General features: G+C 39.7%; 2 protein-coding genes across 2 annotated transcripts; one reads left to right on the top strand and one right to left on the bottom strand.

The window, feature by feature from the left end:
• Positions 1-1,488: 1,488 nt before the first annotated feature.
• Positions 1,489-8,633, top strand: gtpbp1 (GTP binding protein 1). Its single transcript, XM_079253554.1, has 13 exons — positions 1,489-1,828; positions 3,157-3,268; positions 3,354-3,534; positions 3,715-3,898; positions 4,075-4,239; positions 4,333-4,456; positions 4,563-4,677; positions 4,756-4,900; positions 5,015-5,197; positions 5,565-5,700; positions 5,954-6,132; positions 6,425-6,586; positions 7,070-8,633. The coding sequence occupies exons 1-13, from the start codon at positions 1,646-1,648 to the stop codon at positions 7,181-7,183; spliced, it is 1,983 nt and encodes a 660-aa protein (XP_079109680.1). The 5' UTR covers positions 1,489-1,645; the 3' UTR covers positions 7,184-8,633.
• Positions 8,634-9,902: 1,269 nt separating this feature from the next.
• Positions 9,903-22,265, bottom strand: sgsm3 (small G protein signaling modulator 3). The gene is made up of 21 exons (XM_079252364.1): positions 22,105-22,265; positions 17,305-17,388; positions 17,111-17,196; positions 16,432-16,495; positions 15,372-15,583; positions 15,096-15,203; positions 14,836-14,979; positions 14,472-14,667; positions 14,162-14,307; positions 13,707-13,940; positions 13,336-13,518; positions 13,037-13,192; positions 12,869-12,923; positions 12,740-12,789; positions 12,328-12,480; positions 12,146-12,216; positions 11,869-11,917; positions 11,564-11,649; positions 11,313-11,435; positions 11,162-11,222; positions 9,903-10,759 (listed from the first exon to the last, which is right to left on the bottom strand). The coding sequence occupies exons 2-21, from the start codon at positions 17,309-17,311 to the stop codon at positions 10,676-10,678; spliced, it is 2,268 nt and encodes a 755-aa protein (XP_079108490.1). The 5' UTR covers positions 17,312-17,388; positions 22,105-22,265; the 3' UTR covers positions 9,903-10,675.
• Positions 22,266-22,758: the final 493 nt, after the last annotated feature.

Below are 22,758 nucleotides of genomic sequence, written 5' to 3'. Positions count from 1 at the left end.
TTACAAAAAAGAAAATTTGTAAAAAGTGCATCTTTATCTTTGTATTTTATGAAGACCAGTGATATGGCTCAGGTTGTCTTGTTGTACCCTAAGTGAAAGTGTTAAAATGCATGTTTTGCACAGCAGGCCAAAAGAGAGATGATTCTTTATCCTACAAACATTTACATGTCAATGAACAGACTTTTTTTCTTTCTTTGATTTTTTTTTTCCTGTCTCAGACTGTATTGTTTAGTAGAAACAGCAAATGTTTTTAGCATTGACTAAATGTTCATCTAATCTCTTTCTGACTGAAATTATACTGATATAACCTCTCAGGTCAATTGTTTCCATGTGACATGATTTATTCCAATCTAATATTTTCTTTTTACATGTGGCACTACAGCATGTCACACTATTTTACAGCAGTGTGACATGCACAGATCTATAAAACATGTTATGATTTATCATGGCGGCCTTTCTCTTTAGCATGCTAGTTGCCTTGTTTGTTGTTTTTCACACTTTTATTCAAGCAACAACATGTGATCCTACAGAGAAAATCAAGAGGAAAAACTGTACAAAAGTACAATTTCAAAGTTTGTTTAAAAACAAACTCTCTGCAGCAGAGCAGTTCTGTGTGCTTCCTTGAAACACCATTTGGTTTTATTCTTTTTATTCTGACTGAGTTATTTATTTGTAAATTTTTATTTTTGGCTTCTAAACCACTTCTATCAGGAATATTAGGCTCCATGTAAACCCACAGTTTATCTTAAGGTATAGTTGTGAGATTATTAAACGTACATGGAGCAGGATTGTACCTTAGTGCACAACCTCCATACTCTCCTTTTCTGAAGGGCAGAAACTAGACTTTTTTTTCCATCTGTGAGAGGAAGGTTCTGCAACCCTTGACGTGCTGTACATGGGGCACATGCTGTACATTATTTAAACTCTGTGGATCACTGCGAAAAGTGAGTTTAACTTCCTAAGTCACAGTCATATCTGTATGTTGAAACTGGCAGGGCATCTTTAAACTCACTGGAAAACACACTTGTTGACTTTCGTTTACAAAGCTCTCTTTGCATGGTCTCTTTCCTTCATACTTGGAATATATCTTGAAAAGTCTTCTGAAATTGTGATCTTCTCATTGAGCTATATGACTTGAAACATCGACATGTTTAGACATGTCCTCTTAAAGTCAGTTCATAGTGCTAAAAGAACATTACAGCTGCTGTTTTACACTTGCATCAGCAGTTCAGTAGTATTACAAGGCGATTACAACATTACCACCCGCCCTGCTGCCCCACTAACCTGCGGGAGGGTGGTGCTAATTGTAATAATATGGGACCACCCCCTTACGACTATTGGTGTGCTGCTAAAATATTCATAGAGAAATTACACTATTGGCGAATAAAACCGTAAGGACGTTCGTTCACTCACACACCCCTCATTAATATTGATGAGGTGATGGCAGCGCTATTATTAAATGGCTTGAATGCAAACTTACCACTCTCATACAGGCGTTATTTTATTGTAACATTGGTGAATGTGAAGCTGGACTACCCCCCCTGTGTAGCCAATGCTAGCAAACAAAGATTAGCCAGCAGTTAGTGCGTGTCATTACAACAATTTGCCTTGCCTGAAATTATAGTATTGCAAAGTTGGCACAGAAATGGCATCGATAGCGGCGGCGCACGAGCCAAGTGCCGTGGCACTGGCTGATGCTTTAGTTCCTGCAAGTATATTTGCTCCAGACAGAGGAGGATGTGGCGACGACATCGGGGACGAGTGCTTCGAGGATGGGGACACGACCAATGGCGTGCCTGAGGATCGTGGGCTTGACTGCAGCAGCAAGGTACGGCTAGGCCCAGGACGGCATAGCTCTACCAAGCTAACGCTCGCTAGCGGCTCCTGTGAATGAATGAACTAAAATATGAACGTGCCGATTTCATGTTGTTGTGTAAACATTGTACAGCGGCTCATTCTGTGTCTGCTGAACACTACGTGTTGCACATTTTATGTACCGCTGACTTCCTGAGCTCAGGTTTGCTTTTGCAGACGTCAAATGAAGAAGCTGTTGCTAAAGCTAGCCACAGCTGATGCGCGAGCGCGTAACCTGAAACACCACTGACCCGAGTCGCATTTCTAAGCATATTGCACCTTAAACACGCATTAGGATCCACCGACATATGGAGATGATGGTAACAAAAAATATTGTTTGTTCATTACATCCTAATAACATACACAAACACACGGACTGATGAAATACAACAATAAACCGGTTAGGTTTGCGCTGCTGAACCGCTACCAGCAGCTGCTAACCAGTCCAAACAACTGGAAGTTGCTATTACTTCTAGAAATTCTTTACATGAGTCACATTTCCATTGTGATGTAATACTCAGCGTTTGCATGCAAGACTGGCAGCGATCAAATTGTTTCCTGGAAGTTTCAAATGACACATTGCATCGTGTTATGTGTCCCATAAACAGACTTGCATCAGTAGGGCAGGACCTTATTGGCTTTCTGTATTGATAACTTTATCAGTAAAGCCTTTTATTGATGCTGTTTATGTCAGAGTTGCATTTAACTGGCTTTTACCACATTTAAACCTGATAATATTTTGTAGCACCATTAATTTACCCCTTAATTACTTTTTTTTTTTTTTAGCATTACTTTCATAGTAATTACACCATCATAACCATGTTTGCAGTGAGCTCTTTTGTCTGATGATTTAAAGTCACATAAAAACATTATATACAGCCTATGCTATTAAATGATACCCATAATTGATATAGTGATTGGACTTCATAAGTCTTGTCCAAAAGCAAGTAAGAAAGTAGTGAAAGTCGTATTTATTTAGCTAGAATGAATTTAATTTTAGCGAGCAAACCAAAAAGCAGTTCTAACAGCAGTACATTTAGACATATGGAGAGTTTTCAGGCCACATCTGAGTGGTTATGTTAATGAGTAACACAGATATATCATGGGAAAAGAGGCAGCTGGGTATGTGAAGAACCTGCCATTCCCTGGTACATTATTCCTTCTAGCTCATATTTAGACATTGGACTTTTTTGCTGTGAATAAAGTTTGTCCTGACAGCATAGTTTGTTATTACCACCTCTGCTACTATTGACTCTGTCACATGTTTTCTCCTTGTTTTCTCTCATCCCTGGAACCAAACAGCTTGCACTTGTTAGCCCAAATGGAGAGCAGTATGACTCGTTACTCCGGCAGCTTCGGGACAGAATGGAGGAGGGCTGCGGAGAGACCATCTATGTGATTGGGGTGGGCTCTGGTAAGACCGCACACAGCTCCTCTGTAAATGATAGTGTAATCACCATGTGCCGTTACAACACAGCTATTGTTCCCCAACTGGGTAGACGGTGGTGACTGGGGTCTGGACGAGAAAGATATGGAGGCCTCGGTAGCCACGGTACACTCTCTGTGTGAGCAACTGGATGCTGACCTTATTCCTCTCAGAGAGCGCAAGGAGGCTGCCGGGTCTGTGCGTGACTATTTGATACGGAGGCGGGTAGGCGAGCTAGACTTCCTGGAGGTCAGGTTAGTATTCAAACTGTCATGATTACCAATACTAAATTCCAGTCACAGTGCCAGAGTTTTCGCAAACTTTCCAGAGTGCTGAAACACTTTCTTCTACTGTGTGTATTTGGGCATCAAATAAAAATGTAGCGTCCTTGTATAGCACTTTTCACATGGTATTTTGGTTGTCTTGCCCTTTAGAGTTGCTGTGGTGGGGAATGTGGATGCTGGAAAGAGCACCCTGCTGGGAGTGTTGACACATGGGGAGCTGGACAATGGCAGGGGCTTTGCCCGCCAGAAACTTTTCAGACACAAGCATGAGATGGAGAGTGGCAGGACCAGCAGTGTGGGCAATGACATCCTGGGGTTCGACCAGGAGGGGCAGGTCTGCTAACTACAATGCTTGTAAAATAATTGAAATCATTAAAGATATAATACTTTTTAATTCTTGTTTTTATGATGAATTTTTTTATTCTGTACAATGAAATGCTGGAAAAATGTAGTTTTTATATGTTATGTGCATAACAAGTTAGTGTCCTGATATGTTTTGTCTGCTTCTAGGTGGTGAACAAACCAGACAGTCACGGTGGGAGCCTGGACTGGACCAAAATCTGTGAGAAGTCCTCAAAAGTCATTACCTTTATAGACTTGGCCGGCCATGAGAAATACCTTAAGACCACTGTGTTTGGGATGACGGGACACCTTCCGGATTTCTGCATGCTCATGGTCAGAAAGAGGGAGACAGTGTTTGTGTGCCGCCTGTGTATTTCCATTTAGATCTCAAGTATGTTAATATAAGTTTCTCCTTTTTCTTTCCAGGTTGGCAGTAATGCAGGTATTGTGGGGATGACCAAAGAGCATTTGGGTCTTGCATTAGCTCTGAATGTGCCTGTGTTTGTAGTTGTAACCAAGATAGACATGTGTCCAGCCAACATCTTACAAGGTAGGTTTTCTGGGAACTTTTTAATAATAAAAAAAAAAAACTATCCGAAGCAATAAGTAAAGGACGATTGTGCTGAATTGTTGTGGTCCTTCTTCCCTTCTGTCAGAGACTTTGAAGCTGCTCCAGAGACTACTGAAGTCTCCCGGATGCAGAAAGATCCCCGTCCTGGTGCAGAACAAGGATGACGTTATAGTTGCAGCTTCAAACTTCAGTTCAGAGAGGTAACTGGGTTTATCCCAGCTACATATGGCGTTAGAATGGAAAAACTACATTGTAACTTGCATTTTTCCTCTTTCCAGGATGTGCCCCATCTTTCAGATCTCCAATGTGACTGGAGAGAACATGGACTTGTTAAAAATGTTTCTCAACCTGCTCTCCTCCAGGACATCCTACAGGGACGATCAGCCTGCTGAGTTTCAGATAGACGACACCTACTCTGTGCCGGTACTCTGAGCGCTGATGAACTCCTATCACTACGTGTATTTTACAAATTAAACCAATGCAACCAACCAAATGCTCGCTAAAAGAGAAAACCACTGGCAATGTTTTATGTCGCAGGGAGTGGGAACTGTGGTATCAGGAACTACTTTGCGTGGACTCATACGGCTGAACGATACCATGCTTCTTGGCCCAGATCCTCTCGGGAGTTTCATCTCAATCGCTGTTAAATCAATCCACCGCAAGCGAATGCCTGTGAAGGAGGTTCGAGGGGGCCAGACTGCCTCGTTCGCTCTCAAAAAGGTAGAATAACCTGACTCACAGTGCCATCTACAGGAAATTGTTGAGATTGCAAATGTTGTTCAGTCTTTAGGCAGCATGCTCAGTATAAAAGGAAGAAAAAAAATCCTGCACATACTTTTAACTTTCGCAATAAAGTGAGTGAACCCGTTGCTGCGTGAGTTGCTAAATTCAAACCCTCAGTTCCACAGCACCAAACTGAGGTCGATATTGTATTAAACCCCCTATAATAAACACCTAGCTGTCATTTTGCTTCCATGCATATTTATTACAACTCAAGAATCATCAATGTGGCCAGAAGAACATTTCTTTTACTTAACATCATTTTAGCTTTGATCTTCATCTTATATGTTTTTATTTTATTTTAAAGATCAAGCGCTCTTCCATCAGGAAAGGCATGGTGATGGTGTCGCCAAGGCTAAGCCCCCAGGCAACCTGGGAGTTTGAGGCTGAGATCCTTGTGCTGCATCATCCAACGACAATATCTCCAAGATACCAGGCCATGGGTGGGTGACAGCAGCACAGAAAAGAACATGTGTTGAGGATTAATCGGGGGGTAAAAGTACATGATCTATGGGTTTTAAACTGTAGCACAACCATACCAAAGCTGTCCAGTGTTTAAAGCTCAGTTTTTCTGCACTAACAAACTATAATCTGTTTAGTCACTGAGTGAATAACATGTTCATATTTAAGTTCATCTCTGAAGTGTGCAGAAGTCAATCTTCCACCTTTTTTCTCTTTTCTCTCACCAACTGGCAGTCCACTGCGGCAGTATAAGGCAGACAGCCACCATCTTGTCCATGAACAGAGACTGCTTACGAACAGGGGACAAAGCTTCAGTCCACTTCCGCTTCATCAAAACACCCGAGTACCTGCACTGCGACCAGAGGCTGGTGTTCAGGGAGGGGCGCACCAAGGCTGTGGGAACCATCACCAAGGTAGGAAACCATGTGGAGGTTGCACTGTGTCCCTGCTGGGATTTTCATATGTCCTGTTACTGATTCAGAGAGGGGATTATTACTTTTAATGGATGGTGTTGTTTTCTATCAAAAAGTGCTAGTTTCTACTGAGAGAAGTATGTTCTGGTGATGTCCTGTTGCTTAAGTCATTAAAAGAACATTTATGGTGTTGCAGAAGCTTTCTACTCTTATCCTTTTCACAGCATATTTTAATTGTGACAAATATCAATAATTTGTTGAAGCTAAAAATACTGATTAACAAACTTTATAGTTGCTGCAGTCCACCAATAATATGCCGTCAAACTCCAAACCTCCACAAATCAAGATGCAGTCAACAAAAAAGACGCCACTCCGAAAAGAGGACGGTACCATGGCAACTGGTGATGATGCAGCAACGATAGCACAGCCAACAGGCCCAAACGCATCACAACTGGTGAGTCAACGGTGTTCAAACATAGCGCACTGTATAAATACTGCATGTGTCGGGGAAAGCTCCGCCTGTGTTGCTTTTAACATTTCTGATCTGTTTTAGCTAATGGACTTCTGTCACCCTCCCTTTTCCCTCACATGCAACATCTTATCCAACATATTCTGTTTTGATATTTATTTTTCCCATCTCACACTCAAACTTTGTCCCACCACATCACTCCTTCGCACTCTCTCCCCTCTCCTTTGCTTGCGCGGCTGGCTTCCAAAGGGAGAGGGAGATGATGACCCTCAAATAAAGGAGGGCAACAAAGAGAACAAGGTAAAATGTGTTGGTGAAATAGGAGTAAGAGAAGTGGTGCTTAAACTGAAAGGTTAGCTCAAACAGCTGGTGTAACCACTTGGATTAGTTTTTTTTTTTTTTTTTAAAGAAATCAAATGCACATGTCTGTTTTGAAATGCCTCATCCAAAGTCTTTGTCCTTTTGTAGCCAAAGTCTGGAGGTGGTGGAAGGCGACGAGGTGGTCAGAGGCACAAAGGAAAAGGCCAGAACAGCACCAACTCGACAGCACAGCCTTCATCATCGGGGTTAGGAAGCTGCTGAGTTGTCTTCCTGCTCTTTCATTCCACACACCAGAAAGGATAGAGATGTTTGGAAAAAGATAATCTTACTCCTTTGCCTGTTTTTTTTTTTTTTTAAACCAGAGGCCTTTATGACAAAGCTGAACTTTCTCTTATCCAAGTAACTTCATGGTTAACCGTGAGTTTTCTGTACTACACAGCTGCTTCACTTCTTACCAGAGTAAATCACCATGGTAACAGCTAACCTGCTCTGAAACAGGTTATGTTCTGGATTAGAGATAAATGAGTGTAAAACAACCATCTCGACTAATCAGTTGTCCTACAAAATTCTCTGGCCAGTGTGTAGATGCTGATGTGTGGATCATGTGAGGAGCGCTAAGTAGAGAAAGTTTTCGGGGACAGATGCATCCTACTAAAGCAGAGCTTCCTTAAACTGAGGAAGCTTTGCCCAAAACGTCTGAGCTGTAACAACATGATTGGAGTACAGTATGCTGATCTTGTCCAATGAATTATTATTGTATAATCAGTCCAGTTTACGCATTAAGAGTCAGCATTCCTTCCCAGCTTCTGCTGTTGCTCCAGTGATGCTGTAGGCTGGATGATGTGTTCATCTCCGAAGAATAAATGTGTGCTTCAAACCCTGGTTTGAAAAACCAGCTTCTTGGTATCCGCGGCATGTTGATCACACTTTGTCGTAAATGCCTCAGGTAATTCATTTATATTTTTTGTGAACAAGGTAAACCTCAAACCAAAAGGATACACTTCTTATGTATTTAATGTCTGCTGCTTTTTCCATATGGAATTATGTGGTGTTGGAAAACAGTGAGGTTTCTGAGGTTAGACTGAGGATGAAGATTGGTTTAATTTTCTTTGTACTGGTGCAACAGTTGTTTGGAAGGAGCGAGGGAGGCTAACATTAAAAAAAAAGGTCCAGTACCAATATGAGCAGCTATATGTTAAACTCCCTAAAGCATTCCATGTATTTGCATCAATGAAACCGTTCTATTTATACTGAACATGTAAATTAGCTGTTAGTCGTACTGATTGGAACAATGACATTGTAAAAAAAAAAAAAAAAAAAAAAAAAAAAAAAAAATGTATGCAAATCACAAATGAATGTAGCAGAGGGCACAAAGTGATTTAAAACCAAGATATATGACAAGTTCAAGCTGTGGCATTTTATAATGATCAGTTATTTATTTGGCATGTGTGGAACGTTTACTTGTGGATAGTTGGACTCTTTCGACCTGATCTTATCTTTGCTCTTAGAATCAGTAGTATCTGTCATGCTTCTATTGTCAGTCCATGTTCACTCCTTAGAAAAATAGTTTGTACAAAATACAGAACATTATTTCTCATCTGAGCAGTTGCTAATGATTATAACTAGTTCCTTGCTACTCTCGTAGCCCAAGCATTCAAGCATTGTGGCTGTTGTTTACATGTTGTGACATTTTAAACACTGCTGCATAACTAGGACCATGAATAAACACAGTTTACTGAATTTTAAACAATGCCGCTTTCTCAATTTGTGCTTTTCTTTATGTGTCAAAATGGGTGTAAAGTGTTCAGTTGGCAACGTAGCCGGTGTCCAAAATGAAACATACAAGAGCCAGGATTACATCAGGAAGGCTCCCAGGGATCCAGCAGTAACTGATTGTCTCAGGTAGTAAAAAGTGGAGGAAAAGGACTTGAAGCAACCAGAACGCAAGGAGAAAAATCCTGCATGAGATGTACCACCAACAGAATACTGAAGTGGCAGATCCAGGCAGGATCCCAGGCACAGGCTGTACAGAGACCTCCCTGCACCAACTAAACACATAGCAGTATGATTCTGGCAGGAATAATACATGGCATGCTATAACCAAGTAGACAGTAGTGTACAGAAATGTGCAGAATATGGACTGGAGATGTTTCCCTTGCTGGTAATAAATTACTATTATTAGATTTTGTTAAGAAAAAAGAATAAAAAACTGTAGAAATACCAGATGTTCATAGAAGAGATGGAGACAGCCTGGAAGGTGAAAGCAACAGGCTCTAACAGATACCTGGAAAAACATCAGACATCTTGGTCCAAAGAGAAACGATCCTGGGGAACAGCCAAGATACTCTGCAGAACACTCCGGCTTTCAGGCGACTGGTAGAGGACCTGAGCTTGAAAGAAAGGTAACTACCGCATCAAGGGCACGGAATTAATTATCTTACATATGAATTCATTTCTGGTACATTTTTTGAGTGATGGGTTTTAAAATGTTAAGTGTTTAGATATATAATAATAATAATAATAATAATAATAATAATAAGATTAAAAAGAAATAATAGTCCAGACTAAGATTTAAACTGTGCTTTTTGTGTAAAAAAAAATTAAACTAAATTTGAAAATTAATTTAATTTTCAACTGTAGTTTAAAAACGTAATTTAAAAACTTCACATTACAAAAAAAAAAAGTTGTTTGGTCAGAAAAAGTGACATTTGCACGTTAACTGCCTTTAGATTACACTGAGTAACATCATTAGGCTGCTTTTCAGATAAGCGTTGCAAAACTTGCAGTGTGACAAAAAAAATTTAATCACTTTTTGAGTAAAAGTTAGTAAATCATCAAACAAGAGTCATGAAAGCCCAAGCTCAATTTCCATTACCTTGCCATATTTAGTCACAAGCAACAAATATATTCATTTACAAAGAGGAAAAAAATAACAGCGTTACAAAGTATATATCATATATATTTGTTTATATTTTATGTAACATGTATTCTGTAACACAAAAGGTTTCTACTTTGTGTACAGTATATTATACAAGTGCATTTTCTCTACCACTTGTCAAGGTAGCCCACATACAGTTTGGAATGAAAAGCCTTTTGTCGGCATGTGCAACATTACAGTCAGCTCACATGAAACACTTGTAGATCTCAGGGAACTGAGGAAAGTAGCGCTACTCTCAAAAAATAGATTATAACCTCACAACTCTGGTTAGGAATGCTCCATTTTGGTCTTAATTTTTGGGAACTGACAGAGTAATGAATGACTGTGTTATTACCTAAGTAACCGCCTCTGAAGGTGCTAGAAGTTAGACAATGTTTAACTCTTGCACTAAAACAGACTCGATAGGAAAAGTAGTGAATACTGGAAAAAAAAAAAAATCCTTGTTAGTATAGTAGTACAGAGCATTCTGTACCACAGGAGTGTTTCACATGGCCATATTTATGTTTAACCTTGCAGTGAAACCTTGTTTAAAGAGTATGAATAGAAATAAAGTATGCACCTAAAGTATGCACCAACATGTTCCCAGGCTTCAGCAAATCCTGAACAAAGCACTCACACTTTATGAGTATCAGTCATTTTTGGGGTGTTTTTTTTCATTTTAGTGTCCAAGGCCAACAGGAGAGAAAGGGTGTGAAGGAGACACCACGAGCAGACATTAGTGTCTGACTTTGATTTGCTCCTGTAGCCAACAGCTACAAGGACATAAAACATACAGATACCAAGCTCAGGGTAACTTTTAGTCATTTCTGCTGTCTTCAGCCATCGATATCCCAGCTGAAGAGGTGATGTTTCACCAACATATCCTGCACTCCTTCTTTCAGAGGTTTCTGTTCCTTCTCCTGCAGACAAATGGAAAAGACTAAATCAATTCAACCGCATAATAAAAGGGAGTTGTACAATTACAAAAGATTGCAAAGCAGGAAAGAAAAGAGCTGCTTCATTCCAAAGATAAAACATTTTCATACAGAGCTGATTTTTGCAACAGAGTTGTCAACAAGTAAAGCTGTCTAATGACTAAACTACTGCATTCAGTCTCAGACATGTTTCTGCAGATCCAACTAAAGAGGTGATGCTGAACCAGCACATCCATAACTTCTGCTTTCAGAAAAGTAGATTTGTGAAACACAGAAAAGTCAGAAGTTTTCTTCCTCTCCTGAATTCAAACATGCAATTGTGTCCACTAATAAGACATGCATCCTTCAGGTGCGTGTTGGGATTCGGGGAATAACTCTTAGCCTCACCTCTTTCTTGTCCGGCAGCTCACAGTCTTGAGAGAGGCTGAAGGCAAACTTTGACAGGACCCTGAGAACACAATAGAAGTTGTTATACCACTAAGTTTACTTTTTGTCTTCGACTAGAACTGATTTGTTCATTGTAATGTGTGTTAAATACCTGAGCTCACACTTGATCTGGACCCATCCTGGACTACGAAGGAATGACCAGGGATGATACCATTTTTCTACAGCAGCCATGCTGGAGCACAACACCTCCAACCACAGATGCAGCACCTGCTCACTGAACAGACAGAACTCTGCCTTTAATCTGAAACTTTCAACATTATTAACCAAAAACCAAACCTTGCAGAGAACTGTAAAATAACAAATCTGTGGGCATGTTTGAGTATGTGTGTGTTTAAAACTCACTTTAGGCCAACACAGACAAGGGACCTAAACTTGACATCCATCTGAGCATGTGCAGAGTCGTGACTCATGTTGACTGACTGCACCGCCTGGAAATAGCAGGCATAGGGCACTCATTCACTTCCTGCAAATTGTCATCGCTATTGGTCTCATTTATTAACGAGCTTGGCTTTGGAGAACAGAAGCCAAAAGAAATGACTAAAGACAAAACATTCATTCTCAGCCTAATGCTGGGCTAAAATATATATTTTCATTTCCCCATTTATTAATAAACAAAAACAATGTACATATTGATCACACTGACTTACTCTGTACAGCAGTTCCTCTGGTGTTAGTACTTTCCCATCTTCATCCAACCTAGTAAATGACAAAGAAAATTACGATTTATTTTGACTGTTAAAAAACTGAAATCCAAATTTCCCCCCCCCCTCCCATATATGTAGCAAAAACACAAGACAAAGTAGGTCAAGTTCTATAAATATGTTGCATCTATTGCAAAGGCATGTCATCTGACTCCCAGAGTGCACCTGGAGAGCATAATTCACTTTGGGGTGAAAGAAAAAACACAATGTACTTATTATTTACCTGTAGGTTTTACATAGCACGAGTCTAGAATAGACCGAGTTGAAGTCCCTCTCCACCTCCCTGCTGGCTGCCTGAGAGAGAAGCAGAAGACAGAGCTGAACATTTCCAATTGACTGATGAAAACCCTGTGAAATATGTTTCTATTATTACAGCGAAACAAAAAAACAAAAAAACAAGTCTACCTCTTCTATGAATAACCACGGGTGACATGGGCCTCCTAATATGGATGGTTTCTTCAGTCCATGCTCAAAGATGGCCTTCAGAGCCGGACACAGAGTGCCCCTGACCAGGTCTGTCACTGCCTCCGTTACAGAGTCATCGCCAGCTAGGGAGTACTGGGGGGGGGGGAAAGAGAGAGAGAGAGAGAGAGAGAGAGAGACACACACACACACACACACACACACACAGACACAGACACAGACACACACACACACACACACACACACACACACACACACACAACATGCCTGTGTCAGTGTCCATTATGCTGCAGTTTCTAGTTATGATGACAGGTGTACACAGACTACATGGCACCAGACATCAGGCAAGTTAGAATCACTCAGTCTAAAGATGAAAATAGAAATGATTTCGTACCTCTTTGCTTCTTTCATCTAAAATCTCCACAAATTTTGCTGGAAACCAACCTGCCACAGAGATGAAAAAGATTACAATGCTCATTCACTTTCCAGCATTTGATGCTACTGAAAGAAAACAGCTTCGCACCTCTAAGGCCATTCAGCTCACCAACCCAACAATGTTCATCTTTTTGTGAAACAATCTGGCAAAGATAGAAAAACACGGCGGTATGAGTCAGAGACACTTTGGCGACAAGCTGTGCGGATGCAAAGCCATGCTTTGTTTTTGAACATTTCTGTGAAAGTCATTACTCACAGTAATAATGTCATTCTTTCTGAAGCCCAGTTCATCGTCGTCGTGACGCTCAAAGTCTAACAAAGCCTTTGCCCGTCTCCGTCGGTTTCGAGACACCACAAGAAAATTTTCGTGATCTCGCTGATGACTCTCCATTGAGTAGTCGGGAGTCAAGTCCTAAAGAGGAAAAATGGGACAAGTCAAAGTGAGGCTTCTACAATGAATGCAGGGACCGACCAGTTTAATGCTTCCTACATAATGGTTATTACACATTTTCCAGGAAGACAAAGCACAGTCCCTGTGCTGCAGCGTTGACTCACGGTGCTGGAGTGACTTGGATCCAGACAGTGGAAGTGCTCTGCAGTGCGAGCTATAGCCTCTCGGAGGGCAGCCACCAACTCTGTCTGCTTAATGTTCTTAGATTTCAGGGCCTCTGCTTCATCTTCTCCAAACAGCAGAGAAGTCAGAGTGGATTTCCTGCGCAGGGACTGTCTCCTCACCACCTAGTGAATGCAAACGCAGGATGGACAATTGGATTTTTACTCAATAAAAACTTCAGAACTCAATCATTCTAAACCACATGACTCCAGTTTTACAAAGCTGAATCTCCTAATTTAATCACCTAATTTCATCACTTCTTTAGTCTCCAACAATATTTTCTGCATGCTGTTCTAAATTTACCCAAACTGACCTTGTTGAGACTGGTGTTGAGTGCAGTACCGTTCCCATTATTGAGCTGAGCCTGTTCGTTGAGGATATAGGCGAGGTGTTTGTGTCGGTGACCTTCCAGATTTTCTTGAGATAATGTCCCTGCTAACCTCATGGCCTCCCCAAGAACTGCCGGCCCATCTCTCAGCTGGCTTGGCAAGTCCGACAGAGTATTAAAAATGGACGCAGAGTTTTCTGATGAAACAAGCTCCTCCTCCTAGAGTTATTGAAGAAATAAATGAAGAAAAAAAAATAGACAAAACTCAATATAAACGGCTTCTGTCAGAAACTTGAATTGCTGGGAAATAGTGTGTAGAAAAGCCCTTAATTTATGTTGGCATTAATGGTTTTAGGGATTAATTCTCATCTTCTAGTTGAGAAAATTGCAACTTTATTACACTGCCAAGAGAAGTGCAGGAGCGGGTGGAGTGCCCATACCTTAATCTTGAGCATGCCCAGTGTGATCTGAAAGAGCACCAGTGAGCCTTGATAAAAGAGCAGATCCCAGATCCTTAGAAGTAGACGGATGTCCACGACACTGGCAAATGATGTCAAGAACCAGTGCAGTGTGATCAGAGACAACTCTACGTGTATAAAGAAGAAAGTGTCACACATTGTTCATGTTTTACAGTATATTTTATTAAATAAAGAAATACACAACTTAATCCCTTCACCTTAAAGTAAATAAAATGTCTTCAAATGCCTTATTTGTTACTAATACTATGCAACTCATAGTCACCATAGTTACCTATGTCATGCTCCTGCAGGAGGCGGTCAAGAGCTGGTAGGTACTGAACTATTAGCTGGCGAAGAACTCTCTGGTCCGTCTGGACCCCTAGCAGAGTGGAGGAGAAATAGGATGGAGGAAGGAGGTCTTCAATCAGGGCACACATCATCCACAGCGCATCCTCCTCCTCAAGAAAGAGCAGCAGGCAGGAAATGACCTGGATGGATGAAGATATTCAGAGAGAAAAAAAGGATACCACTAAACACAAGGCTAATGTCGATTTGATGAAAGTCGTACTACAAATGTTTGATTTAAATAGCAAAAGAGGAAGGCAAAAAAATATGCACTTAGTCAGCTAACTAGTATAACATGACTGTGTTCTCACCATGCCAGTGCCCTGACAGTACCCAATGTCTGGGTAAAGCCAAGCCAAGCCCCTCAGGACTCGCCTCAGTCTGGGCACTCCAACACTGGTCAAGCTATTGAAACAGGCATTGGACGGCATCGTCCGTAACAGATCTTTCTCTATCTGAGGGGTACAAATAAAGATTAGACCATTATATTATTGTCTTAATGCAGCCCATTAATATACTTTGTGTATATGTACAGACAGAGAAGGTACAAACACAGTCAGGGGGGTTTTACCTGTTTAGCTGTGGTAGTTTCATCATTAGAACTGTTTTTGACTACTTCTTTGTAGGAGATCTCTGAGGTTCTCTTCTTCTGCAATGCTCCAGACAGACGCATCCATAGCTAACAAAAACAACATCTTAAAGCTTATTTTTGGTCACAGACACCGAAAATTTCATTCAAACTTGTATCTAACAGTAACTGCCCAGCTTGGGCTAAACTTCATTCAATTATGTCAAACCTCTAGCCGATGCCACAAAGAGCTCCCCACTGCTGTGGAAGCCTGCTTACCTGTGGCCGCATGCTGTGAGGTATGCCACCAAGCACCAGGGAGCGCAGACGATCTGAACGGGGCAGAACAGGATCAATGAGATCCCAGGTCAGATCACCCACTGTGTGGTTGTGGGTGAACTCCAGGTGGGCTTGCCAGCGTAGTCGCTGCTGGGGGTCTTCACGCTGAGGTGAGCCCTCAGTGCCAAGCCACGACTTGGGCTCCTCACCCTCTAAGAGCAGAAGAGGTAATAAAACCAGCTTTTGAAGTGTTTGTGTCTTAAATTTAATTCAATTCAGCTTTATTTCTATAGTGCCACTTCACAACAATGTTGTCACAGGGCAATTTACATACACATCATTTCAAGCCAATTCATACATAGCCTTTAAGAAACCAACTGATTGCATCGAATTATGACTTCGATCCAATCCCCTATCCTGAGCATGTACGAGGCGGTAAATCCCATTGTGACTAGAAGATGAGATGTCATTGTGTAAATCACAATGACAATGTCAAAACACTGTTTGGTAATGTGGTGCAACCTCTGCATCTAAGGAATATGGAATACTGAGAACAATGATAAAACCCTGAAATTATTGTGTAAACAAGCATCCTAGAGACAAGAGAAAAGAAAGGTACTTTTTAGAAAGGAAAAAAAACAACACACAGGAACAGCACAAACAGAAGCTACTAAAAGACAATAACAACTATCACAAATCTAAAAGCTCCAGAACAGACACATAACAAGTGTGTCAACTATTAAGCAATAATGACTAAATACTGGATCATTTCAGCAGAAAATTCTTAATCAAATAACATAGGAAGAAGTGGGGTTAAATGACAGAAAAAAAATCAAACAGCCAAAAGTTAAATAGATAAAAGTGGTTCAAAATATATTGTCCATTCATCAACATGGGAAAAAGTAGTTTAAGAGATCACATGGACTCAATCTGGACTCATTATGTCCACGTACAAAGATTTAATTCTTCTCAACACTAACCAAGTTGCACTGCTGAGGGGGAAATAATGTAAGTGTGAGGGGGAAAAAAACCCAAAAAAACCAAAAAAAAAAAAACTTACCCTCTGTGTCTACTCTGAAGCCAAACTCATCGTACTGTAGCTCAGGCTGATCTGCAGGATCCTTCTGCAGAGACAACAAAAGAAATGTTAACGCTCATCTCACTGTAGAATTAACACAAAAAGATTATGTGGCTCAAGATGATTACAGGTCAATGACAAAACAATTCAAATGAGAATTAGCAACACAGAAAAGAGTGATCTTTCTTGTATGGTATGGAGATCGTATAAAGATGACAGATTTCAACCAAAATGACCAACATGTGGAAGGGTAGTCCATTTTACACCAAATTTAACCCTAGTTCACAAAAAAAAAAAAAAAACGTGATTTAAATAACAAAAAAAAGATTAAAAAAGAGAAAAAAACCCCATAAAATTAGGGACATTTTTTTTTACAGTAATAAAAGATCATTTTAAAAACAGCGATTTCCTCATAGATAGATACTATCATAACTCCCTTTTGTCTCTGCAGTCAGAAGAGTGGTATTGTTGGGTAATAGAAGGGATCTTCCTGCTTCACTCCCTCTTTTAGTCATGAAGACTATATTTTATCTGTCTTTTTATTTTAATAAAATCTTGTTTTATCCATTTTGTCATGTTTGCAGTTGTGCTGCAGCTTATTTTCTGCAACTAGGTCAAACTGTCAGTGATGTTTGGACTTATTTCAAAATCAGCTTCTTACTTGATGGTACTTGGCCAAAATGTCCTGGGGCCACATGCTCGGGGTGAGAGCAGAAAAAGGTCCACCGGGAGCTGGTGTGTAGGTACCTAGCACAGAAAATAATGTTTAAACCAGAAACACAAAACACAGCAACAAAAACGAAAAGATCAATTTTATCCACCAGGTAAAAAAATAAAAAAAGATCAAACTATTACCAGACATTTTGTTGGCTGAGTTAATGGTATCAATATGAAGAGACTGTAGTTACTCTGGAGAAAGCCCATCAGCTGACAGACACTCTAGTGAGACAGAGAAGGAAAACAACACATCAATCACCTTAACAGCAAAAAATATCCATTCTTAAAACAAGAATAACACCACACACTAACTTCTGTAGTTGTTTCTAGCTGAAAATGAAGACTAAGGACTGCTTCCATTTTCTATACCACTTATTCCACTTTATGGTTATGGAGAAGCTCTAACCTGTCCCCAGCAAGAGGCAGAGTACACCCTGGTCAGGTCACCAGTCTATTGCAGTGCCAACATAGAGACAGACCACCATGAACACTCAAATTTAGAGCAACATGGAACTGTATCACGGATTAAAAAAAAAAAACAAAAAAGATAAATGCAAAATCTTTAACTGCAATCAAATTCCTGTAACACACCAAGTATCTAAAAGTACGACTGACTTATTCATGTTTTGAAGTCCCATGCAGCATTTAAAATCCTTTTGACATATTCTTGCGTTTTGTCTCTCAGCTGCTTTTTCTTATTTCAATTTGAAATTATGTTTAAAACTCGCTAAACTCTAATCAGTATTCCCAAATCGTAGCGCAGTACCTTATCCCCGAAGAAAGCTTGTCCAGTCTCTAAATAAACGGTCACGTAACAAAGCAATGTTTCTTCCTCTAGCGTCACTTCAAGCAGATTCAGAGGCTTCTGCATTATTATATTAAGCACAGGCAAAAAAAAAAAAAAAAAAAAGTTGTGGAAAGAGAAAGGACATCATTGTGTCATTTCTCATGGCCATAAAGCTGATGTACTTACCAGAGGCTAATTATCTACTTCATCTTTACTTTTTAAAAGCTCTGTTTGTTTTTTTTTTGAAAGAACAAGTTTTCCCAAAATCATGTGAGAACACTGTCTAAGGAAATGAGGCTGAAATTTTACAAAGCCAAAATGTGCAAATTGCACACAATAAAATGCAATGCTGCACCAAGAGCAGCATAACAGCAATGGGTCTCTGGCAGGAACAGAAACTTCCTAATCTCAGTTCCCATCCGCCAAACGTAGACATCTCACTACTACAGAAACCAAACAAATCTGAAAAAGGGAAGTGCTCACCATGTGAATGAGAAAAGCAGGGGGGGGGGGGGGGGGGGGGGGGGGGGGTGATGTCAGAAATATAAAACAAACATAAACAACAACACGCACAAGCAGATGCAACAGAAGGGCAAGTGTAACCTGGAAAAGAGACTCACCAGCATGCAAACACCCTGCCAAAATGATTCATTCCAACAGCAGGCTTGCAGCATTTTGAAGGGGGATTTAGGACTTAAGAGAGATGAGAAATCAATTTGAGGTCGGGAGGATGGCCAAGTGCTTTCAGGGAAGCTCTGTGTGTAACTCAGGGGAGTACTGGGATTTTAGAGCGGCTTCCTTACAAGAATATTAACAGTTTAATCACAAGCCAAGAAAACAGACACATAGAAGTCCTGCAAACCACTGGAGAAAGTGATGGTCCAACTGTAAATACCACTGAAAAAGAGAGTGCCAGGTTAGACCTAAAATAATTGTTCCACTTCATTTCATTATATCTTTCTCTTGAATCCGTATTCAAATTAAATTAAGCAATGTTCTTTGCAGCAGAAAGCAAATTAAACTAAAAACATATATGTTAAAAAAAAACAAAAAAACACTTCAGCTTCTCTGGGTCAGATTAAGAGTGACTCCAGGATCATAATGGAGCAATGCCAGGCTGAAGGGAGGAAAAAAACAGGTTTGACCAAAAAAAAAAACAAAAAAAAAACAACAAAACAAAACAAAACATGGAAAGCCGGGCAACCCCCTGGCCTTTTTGAGTAGGAGTGTAATACTGTCAAGTGCCATATGGCCACACCTTGGCTTTCAGGACTCAGCCCACAGAAGTCACCAGAAATGCCACTCACCATCTGCTGAGAGGAAAACTGAAGTCAGGGACTGTGTGAGCTGGGTGGCAGATAAGCAGAACCACCTGGGTGTGCAAATTCACAGTGATACCCAACCATATCTAGTGGTGTTTTCAACTTAACATGGTTGCTTTTGAACCCATTTACAATTACTATTGGAACCAAACCATTATTGGAGGTGATGGGTGATGTCATGTCTTAGTGAGAGGAGACCTTGGAACAGACCTAAACCCATGCAGAAGGGACAATACATTCCTTCTGGCCTGGAAATGTCTGAATCTCCACGGAAACTGCAGATCATAACAGGCTTGTACAATGGATGCAAAGCATGATGGCCGCACCATCTCATCTGCTTCTTTTCTTACCTGATGGTCCCATCACTCTGGAACAGAGTAAATCTGAACTTTCCAGACCACATGGCCTTTTTCTATTTCTCCCTACACAGCTATTTAATCCCAATCCCTAGATTTTCCTCCACATTATGCATGTGGAAATGCTCTTTTTTTCTCTATTAAAAACAGATGAAAGTTCTATAGTTTGTTTTGCTTTTTGTGATCAAATTTTTATTATTCAAGAAATTTTAAAAAAGGAGAAGAAAAAAGAAATTACAAGTAAATAAGAAGAAAAATGATCCCGCAATGAAGCTGAAAGCAGGTACAGTGGCAATGAGAACATAAAACGGAGCACAAAACCCAAATAAACAGGAAATAAAGATACAAAGTAGTAAAAATATTGCACTCAATCAGCAGCTTCAGCACTGAAATAAAAAGAAACAAGTAAATAAAACACAAAACCAACACCCCCACCCAGCCCTACCCTACCACCCCCTAGCTCAGAGACTTATAAACAATATTATAGCAGCTTTGGTGGCTTTTTACCAAATAGATTTTTAGGTTCACAGAGAGAACATTCCACATTTTGTTTTTTTACAATTTTATTTTACTGTCAAAGTTATCAGCAAGCACAATCATGAAAGATTCTTTTCTTACAAATACATCTTGGAGGATAATAATTCCCTACTATACTTCTAGGTTGTAATAACACATGAGACATTTCTCTTTTAGAGCCACAGGATGTATATTTTGACATGGCAGTTTCAGAAATAAGTTACGAAGTAGATGAGTTTAGCGTTTTTTTACTTTTGTTTTCCCCAACAGGCAGTGTAAATTAAAACCTTTACTTGTAGATGCAAGACTGGTATTAAAAAAAAAAAAAAAATCTAATTGCTTTCTAAGATCACATCGAATTGCTAAATAAATGCCTTATTATAAAGCAACAAAAGCAAAAACCAAATAAACATATCATTAGACGGGGAGACTTGCAGTAGGTCCCTTTATCACACCTGATGTTTCACTACTTGAAAATACATACTTGTGTACTTCACAAGATTTATGTAAAGCTTGGACCCATCATTTTAATGCTAAATCAATTCAAAGAAAAAAGTCAAACTGACACATACAAGAAACATCTCTCTCTCTCTTTCTTCCTTTTTCCATTTCAGGTGAGGCAGGGTTTATCTGTGTTTGCACTTAGTGGTCAACACCCTGCTGCACCAATAGCAGTAACATCCTGATTTACAGACATGAATGCACTGTGCACAGCTAAACTTCCTTTTACTTCACTGAAGGAAATTCTTATATTTCATTCATGGAGTCTGATATTCGTTTTAACCAGCACAGCCCCTTTTCCCCTGCATACACACATCAGCTGTTTGCTCGAGCACTGTTTCTCAAATGGGAGTATGCGTACCCCTGGGAGTACTTGGAATTATTTGGAAGCAGCTTTTATGTTTTCTTTAAAACATCCCTAAATATAATAATATTAACATAATATTGTATAGATATTTAATATATTTCAACAAATGTAAGTTTACATTTATAAACTAAATTTACGTTTAGGTTTACACCATTTCTTTCCTCCTAAAATCCCACATTCCGACTTGAATTGAACCCCACCTGTTATGAGCCAAATCATATCCGTCAGTCTGTCGCCTTGACAACGCAAACAAAAGTTAAATATACCAAACACAAATGCTGTATTTGCAAGTGCTGTATTTCATGTGTTTTCTTAACTAAAATACTTTGCAGTGGTTTGGGGGTACTTGGCTGAAAAAGATATTTTACAAGGGGTACTGTGTTGCAAAAAGGTTGAGAACCGCTGTGCTAGAGTAGCTACAACATTGGTGACGCAGCTCTCTTTCACACATAAATTGCCACGTGTATTAAGCATACACGTTTGTAATACGTAAAGAATCCAACTTCCTCGAGCTTATGAAAATATGATAGCACGACAGACATAATTCTGGTACATTTTTTATCAGAAAAGCTTTATTATCAAATGCCTTTCAGACATATGCTTTAAGTATCAAGTTTCCCTTTATCACTCCTCAGTATGACTGCTTTAAAAACACCATTTTAAGTGTTACTTCGACTTTCTGAAAAGGTTGTCAATTTCACAAAGGGATACAAATAATTTGTCATACTAGTGTCTAAGTATTTTGCATACATTTTATTGCAAAGCACACCATCAAACAGATGTTAAATAAAGCATCAGCGATGTGATGAATTAACGTCACTGTAAGTAACAACTGACGTCAGATGATGTACATTTAAATTCTAGTCCGTCATATTTAATCTATCTTTTATTTACAAATAGCGTCAGATGCATTAAACGTTCAGCAAAAAAAAAAAAAGCTGCTTCCTATTTGACAGAACTCTACAGACGTATCAGAAACAAGCGTTTTTATTTCCACTCAGACTTCTCAGCTGCTAGCACCACTCGCTAAACGTAGCTTTTTGCTAACAGCCACATACAACGCTGACAGAGCTTGTGGATATTACCTACCGTGACATTATTCCAGTGAACTCACAAGGGTACGGTTTATAGTGGTGGTACACGCTGTCTTTGAAAATATTGTTTAAAAAAAATATACTATGCCATTATTTGCCTCGTATTAATGATTTCTCTCAATGTTATGCACCTGCTAGATGCGACGTATGCCTCCATGTATCCTTACGCCCATAAAGGTTTTCCACGTTCCTTTTACACCGTGACAAGAAGTTCCAGAACCCGGAACTGCACCGATTAGGAAACTATATCCTTCCGCGAGGACTAAGTGACGCAGGCACTCGACGTTTAGTTTGTTCCATTCATTCATTATTTTGCATTATTTTTCATTCACGGCGCTTTAGAAATAAAGTAGTCCCGAGTTCACAGCAGAACTTTACACATCATTACTAATTAGTTAGGAAAGGCTCGTCGTTGGTTGTATTTTAGAGTACTCTATTTTTTTGTTTGTTTGTTTTGTTTACGTTATATATGTCATATCGACATTTTGTTGGACTTCTACCATTTTCTTTTCTTTGATGCTAATTAGATAGCCTACTATCTTTTCACATTTCCGGTTGGTATAGCATCCGTAGGAAGACCAACAATTTATTCAAATATTAATGAAGTTTCCAGCCTGATAAGTATTGGTTGATCAAATTTAATAAAGTA

Source organism: Telmatherina bonti, assembly GCF_933228915.1.
Source record: "Telmatherina bonti genome assembly, chromosome: 14".
NCBI lineage: Eukaryota > Metazoa > Chordata > Actinopteri > Atheriniformes > Telmatherinidae > Telmatherina > Telmatherina bonti.
The sequence above is the reverse complement of the archived record's forward strand: the minus strand, read 5'-3'. Positions and strand labels throughout refer to the sequence as shown.